The sequence below is a fragment of the Saccostrea cucullata genome, unplaced genomic scaffold (genome assembly GCF_032062105.1).
Source record: "Saccostrea cucullata isolate Sc308-1 unplaced genomic scaffold, CSIRO_AGI_Scuc_v1 ctg9335, whole genome shotgun sequence".
NCBI lineage: Eukaryota > Metazoa > Mollusca > Bivalvia > Ostreida > Ostreidae > Saccostrea > Saccostrea cuccullata.
The window spans coordinates 17,991-25,382 of NW_026925140.1; the positions used below are offsets into that span (position 1 = coordinate 17,991).

Genomic DNA, 7,392 nt, shown 5'->3' on the forward strand with positions numbered 1-7,392 from the left:
GATATTTGGAAAAACTTTAAATAACATTTTGGAAGCAAGAAACTATAGCATTGGTATGGGATAAAGGTCTGATTGTTAAGATTTCAAAGAAACACAATAGATGGATATGTGATATGATAGAGATAGGTATATAACACTTGTGTAAGTACCAAGCGAAGTATTCTGCAAGATAGTGATACAAAGGATCCTGTGGAGTGCACAAACTGACATCAGAACAGGGAGGGGTACAACAGAGCAACTATTTACACTCGGGACATCCAACAAAGAACACTAAATAAATTTCAATTTAAGTCAAGTCGGCCTCATACTGAGCACGGAGGAAACACACAAAAGTGATTATACCGCACTCTGACATGATAAGGACAGACCCCTTTAGAAAGTAACACTATTATTTTTGATAACAAAACTATAGAAATATAAAACCATTTTTATCTAGTATGTTAAGTTGACATCCAATCTTTAAGAATTATTATCATCATATTGATGCATTAGGTTTGTCTTTACACTGTATATATCATTCATATATTTTTCTTTTTTTTTCATATCTTAGCTTCATTTTTATCTTTTATAAATTATACACTCTCAGTATTTAAGATAATAAATAATTGAGAGAAATAGTAATTTTGTGTTCTTCAAAGAAAATCCCAAAACAACATTTTTTCCATATTCGAAGTCAGACAATTCAAAACGAATTGTTGTCTTTTGATAAACTTATAAGAAGTAAAGCTACAAAGTTAGACAAAATTATTTTTTGTTTAATGAGAGAAATATTCGAAATGTGTTTTCCTCAGAAAAATATGACCAAGGTCATAATTTGTTTTGCTAATTTAAATTTTTAGATGCATAACAAGTTTTGGGGCGTTTAAAACTAACTTCCACCAATAAAATCTCAAATATCAGATATGAGTACTTTTTAGGTCAACATAATGCATAATTATCTTTCTTCCTCATTTTGCATTTTTATATATTCCATCCACTTCATTCACCATATAAATGCCCGTAATGACATCTCACTTAGTAAGTCGATCCCACTTATTTTATAAGGATTAAACATAAATCTTCTCTATTAATTGACGCGTAAACCTGTGACGAAGGAAGTTAAGACGTAAAATGACCATCAAGATTCTGGTTCTACTTGTCTGCGTATTCCGCGTGTTGGGAAGTAGCTGGCTGACGGTTGACCATGATCAGTGTTCCTCCAACTATGATGAATTTAAAACTCTAATCGACAAAAACGGACTCCAACTCATAAGGTAAAATTTTTACCCCGAAATGAAATGAAATATATTTTCACGAATATTGACTGAACTTGAACTTGGAGGATTCTTAGAGATACTTGATCATGAACATTTGCAACTTTGAATTCTAACAAATTTGAAAAGAAGAGATCTAGTATACGTGTTTTTGCCAGGATCCTGGGGGACCGGAATTCGGGATGTCCCCTAAAGTTTGTCCAGAGTTCTATAGTATATACTATATAAAGGAAGGGTTTCTTATTCAAGCCTCAACAATAAAGCACGCTGACAGTTGTATTTCTTTTTTAAAGTCATTTTTGGGATGCCAGCGTATTTTTTAAAAAGTTTATTTTCAATGTTTGAAGAGATGTTTTTTTTCTTTGATTTCAATTAAAAGGAGATTTTTTAAATGTTACAGACCTTGGTTAATTATATCATGAGGAAGTTAGCGAGATGCCAGTTTTCCGAGATCAGATCTATTTCCTGAGGTTTAAAAATAATACAGGGTCAGTCTTAAGTATAGGAATAAGAATCTTGCAAATTCACTAAACGATACACTTAATTTACTTCTGAATTAACGGTTTAATTACCGGTATATCGGTCAATAAATAAAGAAAAAAAAGGAAATACTGAACTTTGGATCAAGGGTCCATCTACAACTGATTGACTGCAGGTTTCCTGCGGGGTAAAACGAATGTTACAAAATACCCTTCGAGCAGATACCTGTACATCAATATATTTTTGCAAGACTCTCAGAGATTTTGATCTTGTTTGTATCTTTTAACAATTTAATTTATTTAATTCAGATTTAATTCAAAAGTCGCTGAATTAAAAAATGAAACAGCGTCTAAAATCAACACCGAGGACGTAGCGATGGTTCAAGCCGAGGCAAAAAGACTGGAGGAAACTCAGAATAAAGCAAATGATTCCCTTCATAGTAAGCGGGAAAGGACAGCTGATCAGAAAGAACGGTTCCGGAAACTGTACCACGAGATGGAGTTGATCACCGGAAATATCAGTAGGTTAGAGAGAGTAATGGCTGCCAGATCTGTAGCACAAAGCCAACGTCAACAAAAAGTTCAAAGTCTTCTGGATCAAATTAGAGCAGTACGCCAAAACAACACAGATCTAGGATTAAATATTTTAAGAGGTAAAAATGGTTGAAAAATGTTAAATCAGAAATAAATATATAACCTTATTAACATCATTTAATCCTCAAAAATCATGGTAAACTCACTCTCTTTCTCTCTCAATTCAGAATTAAATCTCCAAACGTCAGCAGGCTTCACAATTCAAACAAATAGCGAAGTGACTCTACAGGATCGAGATATCCTGATGTTTCCATCCATTCTTCACAGGAGTGAAAAAGGACTCGATGTCTCGAACTCGATTCTAACGGCCACTTACTCCGGTGTTTACCTATTTCACGTCACGGTCTGTTCTCAGGGCGCGGGTCTAATAGCTAGGGCGGTGGTGTGTAAGAACTACAGTCACCGCTGGGTGGGATTTGCTTACGCTGAGGACAGCAATAATTCGGAGTGTGGAAGCAACACGGTGGTGATTGAAGTACAAAAAGGAGACAGATTCTGGGTGCGATCATAAAAAGTCTTATTTCTCCTCTGGAAGTAGCTTTAGTGCTACATTAATTCAGAGAACTGAGTGAAATATTCCAATGTTCCAGAAACTGAACAATATCTCTCTGATTGCTGTGTAATTGCCGAAAAGAAAGCATCAGCATTAACTCTAAATAAATACTATTCTTGTTTCAGTTTAGAAAAATCAATGATTTTGTGATAAGAAGAAGAATAGTGACTTTTTTTAGGGTGAAGAATAAAATGAAAATTTGCTGTGACGAAAAGGATTGGGAAATGACAAAAACGGTTATACATCAGTGTTGTCTTTGGGGTTTATTGATCACATTGTGTACGGCGTCCGTCTGTCTGTAAACTTTTACCTTTTGACTTCTTCTCCAGAACCATTGGGGCCCAAATTTTAACCAAACTTGCTACAAAGTGTCTTTGAAAGAAGAGGATTCAAGTTTTTTAAAATGAAAGGCCACACCCTATTCCAAGGGGAGATAATTAAATATCTGCGAAAAATTAATGGCATCTTTTAAAAATCTTCTTCGCAAGAACCACTGGGCCAGGAAAGATGAAATCCTAAGGTAGTGTAGATTAAAATATGTAGGTAGTGTAGATTCAAGCTTTTAAATAGTGCCCCGGGGTTTCGGCGGGGTCACAATTGACGATCAAAGTTTTACATAAGAACATCCCCTCAAGTAGTTTAAAATTTAAACCCCCCCCCCCCCCCACCCCCCCCCCCAATGTAAACATCTCTATACTGAAGTGAATTCTGCTTTTCTCGTCCTAGCCAATGTGCTCAGGTGAGCGATGGGGCCCCTGGGCGTTTTGTTTTATTCTTTTACTTTCACCATCCAGTTTGACTTGCTTTTGAGAAACTTATACTTTTGCCATAAACTGCCATGTGGGTATCAGTAGTACATCGTGATTTTTGTTATTTGTGTAGCTTTGTTCTGAAAATATACAATAGACGTTAAGCTATTTCATTATGAAAAGGAGAGTAGTCAATCGTGTACATTGTGTATTTGAGTACTTGTATTGACTCTTTTAACCAAAGACTCTGATAACAGATAATATTGAAGCTCTCGTTCTGCTGGTAGGACATTTAAGGTATTTCCATCCTCCTGTGATATCATAGATTTTCGGCAAAATCTGTTAATAATCTGTTAAATTCATACCCAAAAGAAATATGTCTTTTGGACGAGAGTCTTTCAATAAGTGTAATATCAAATATTTGTACATAATTTTTACCACACTGTTTACTAGAATTGAATGCTGGCATATGCTTCTGTTTACTTATAAATGGCAACATATACATTTTTAGTAATGATTAGTTAATTTACACGTACTATATTCCATGAAAATAAATGCTGTTTTTTTCTACTTTGAACCAATAATATATTGTCAATATGGAAATACCATAATCATTAAATCTTGAAAATATTTTGAACATAAACATAATATTTTGTTTATTATTTCTGTCTGTGAAACGTAAATAATAATTTACAGCTGATGAGTCTGTGTATGAGTGAGTTGATTTAGTCCTAACGTTTATAATATTCTACACTCATTTGTTATAGAGGCTTGAAATTATGATATCATGAGATGTTTCTTTTTTATGTATGACTGGTTTCTGTAATTCCTCATCTTTCAAGCACGGGTCCCTTGCTGACCTGTAGGAGAGACACAAGATGAAACACACCCTTTAAATCCGGCTTAATGGTGGCTTATAGGTCCTTAATGGTGGTTTAATGGTTGTCTTTAAGTCACCATTAAGTCACCATTAAGCACCTTTAAGTAACATTTACACCACCATTAAGTTACCATTAAGCCAACTCTAAGTCCTTAATGGGTGCTTAAATGTAGCTTAATGGTAGCTTAATGGTGGCTTACAGGTCCTTAATGGTAACTTTTAGACCACCATTAAGTCACCATTAAGCTACCATTAAGCTAGACTTACAGGTGCTTAATGTCCAAACTCCATTAAGCTACCATTAAGCTACCATTAAGCCACCATTAAGCCACCATTAAGTCACATTACGCAATCGATAATATTGTTTATATGGGTGAAAAATTATTTTTATAGTGATTTGTTATCAATATTATAAATGTAGAGTTCGCTTATATCTTGATTTGGTAAAAATTATGAAAAAGAACGAAATTCAAAATCAAAAAAAAAAACGCCGCAGTCGGGGCGCGATCCCATGACCGTAAGGTTGCGATGCGAACGCCTTATCCATTAGGCTATCGCCGCTCTTAATACTAAATGAAAATATTAAATATTTGACCTTTATTTTTTTCGAAATTTGTTTGGACTTGTAAAGGTATTTACTAGTATTTTGTTGAACATTTCCAAAAGTCTTGAATTGATTTATTAATCAAAATATAAACAATTTTATTTGTGGATCTTAACACATTAATATATATTTCTACACTGAGTTCGGCTTTTAAATTGATGTAATGTGATTGAGTTCTTCGCTCTGTTATTCGAAAATTTTCGAAATGTAAGCATTAAATCATGATTGAAAATAAATTAATTATAGATAAAACACAAAAGTCTATCATCGAAAAAGAAAGAGGAAAAAACAGATTCTACTATTATTTTTAATATACTGCGGATATTAACGGTTTCTGTGTCAACAATTTAGTGACAATCCTCGCGGAAGAGTTACCTGGTTAATTACGTTTACAAAAACTTTTTTTTAGAATATCATATTCAGTTTCAATTCTTTTTGTATCATAATGGGTATCAAAATAATTGACTTTTTACAATGAATCAAAATTTTTAATTTGTTATATGCTTGCGTTAAATTTAAATTTTTTTTTAAAAATAATTGATCATTAAAATCTGTCAGTGTACGTTGTGTATGTATAGTTTCCTGTTAGTTAACCGGGGACGGGGGACACCTAATTAAGGTCTATTGTCTGACCAGTCGGTTTACTGTACACTGATCATGCTGATCATCTGTTAATCTTACCCCGTTTCTCAATGTGTATACATCTGGTCGGATGTCATGTTTAGTCTGATCGGCCGTTCCTCTGAAAATCGATTTTGAAATAACAATCATTCAAGACCGACTATAGATTTTGACAGATACTTACCGCTGCATTATTAAAAAAAATAATAACGAATTAATTCGAATTATTCATGATGTAAAAGCCATTAAAAAGTTTTTCATGGTAAAAGTCAATCTTTGAAAACTAAACATTTGTATACCGTCAAGCCCCCCCCCCAAAAAAAAAAGCACAGAGATTTTTTTTCATGAGATTATATAGTTATATTCCTGTGAATTCTGTAGCGAATGTTTCTTTTAACACATGAAATAAAAATACCATTTTGTTTTTAAAAAGTAATATATATTTTGTGTTCATGAATATAGATAATTTTAAGAACAAATTGATTTTTGGTATTGTAAATTTAAGATATTTCACGAAGGACTTGCTCACGGTGTGTAATAATTATTTATTTTTAAAAATCATATACACTAAAAATAAAAACAACGCATGTAATAATGATTTATTTTAAAAAAATAATATACGGTTCTGATACATTATGTCTTGTTTTATTATCACTTTAAATGATTTTAAGAAAAAATTAGACACCTCGAGCAAGCCCTTGTGGCTATTAGCTAACTTTGTTCCCAGTGATCAAGTTTATGCATGTTGACAAAAAACTCGTAGAAATTCTGATCGAGACAGAATTATGAGTTGGAATAGATTTTGCGTAAATGATATTAAAATAACTAAAAGTTAGTTCAAAGATTCTAATAAGATGCGTAAAAGTTTAATGAGGGTTGACCATTAAGTCACCATTAAGCTCAGCTTAATGGTGGCTTAATGGTAGCTTAATGAAGTTTGGACATTAAGCACCTGTAAGTTGCAGCTTAATGGTGGCTTAATGGTGGCTTAAAGGAATTAACTTCTTTAAGCCACCATTAAGTCACCATTAAGCTACCATTAAGCGATTGCTTAAAGGTGGTCTTTCGTCTTGTGAGAGGGGGAATAGATTACAAGATAAACACATGGAGCGTTAGAATTGCCTATGTACATTGTATAAAAATGAAGATATCAAGTGATTTTAATAAGGGTTGCATAAATCTAATGAAATCCCTAAAAATAATTAATTTACCGTGAAAAGTACAATAACTACTAAACAACAAGGCGACGATAATGATCGAGTTATATATACATGTAGTTTTTTTTTTTTCATATTTAGAAGAAAAAATCTTTTTATATCTCTGTAATCGATAATATGTGGACTTATAGGTTCTGTCCGACTGTCTGTCTATTAAAAATAACTTGTTCTCTACAGAAGTGTGTAGTTTTCTTTCAACAAACTGCTGGAATTCAGATGGCTATTAATTGTGCTCCTTTATTAAGCGAACTGTTTATTATTTCTATAATGCAAAATGTTTTCAAATATATGAGAAGAAAACTTTGCTGTGACCTACCACTCGATATTTAGATACTAGCAAATCGACGATGTACATGTATTTATTAATTAACAAAAATTACTTCCATTCATATGGCATCTGATATATCCACCTGAAGTTGAAGTAAAAGATATTACAGAATCT

At 33.0% G+C, this 7,392-nt stretch overlaps 1 protein-coding gene across 1 annotated transcript; it reads left to right on the plus strand.

Annotated features, from left to right (window-relative positions):
- The first annotated feature begins 1,110 nt into the window (after nucleotides 1-1,110).
- On the plus strand, nucleotides 1,111-3,059 carry LOC134268168 (uncharacterized). The gene is made up of 3 exons (XM_062750364.1): nucleotides 1,111-1,253; nucleotides 2,042-2,385; nucleotides 2,494-3,059. Exons 1-3 carry the CDS (start codon nucleotides 1,111-1,113, stop codon nucleotides 2,835-2,837), a joined length of 831 nt encoding a protein of 276 aa, XP_062606348.1. The 3' UTR covers nucleotides 2,838-3,059.
- Nucleotides 3,060-7,392: the final 4,333 nt, after the last annotated feature.

Coding starts and splice junctions, on each gene's coding strand:
- LOC134268168 (XM_062750364.1), top strand. CDS start 1,111: ATGACCATCAAGATTCTGGTTCTACTTGTCTGCGTATTCCGCGTGTTG. Junction 1,254..2,041: donor AACGGACTCCAACTCATAAG/GTAAAATTTTTA, acceptor TATTTAATTCAG/ATTTAATTCAAAAGTCGCTG. Junction 2,386..2,493: donor AGGATTAAATATTTTAAGAG/GTAAAAATGGTT, acceptor CTCTCAATTCAG/AATTAAATCTCCAAACGTCA.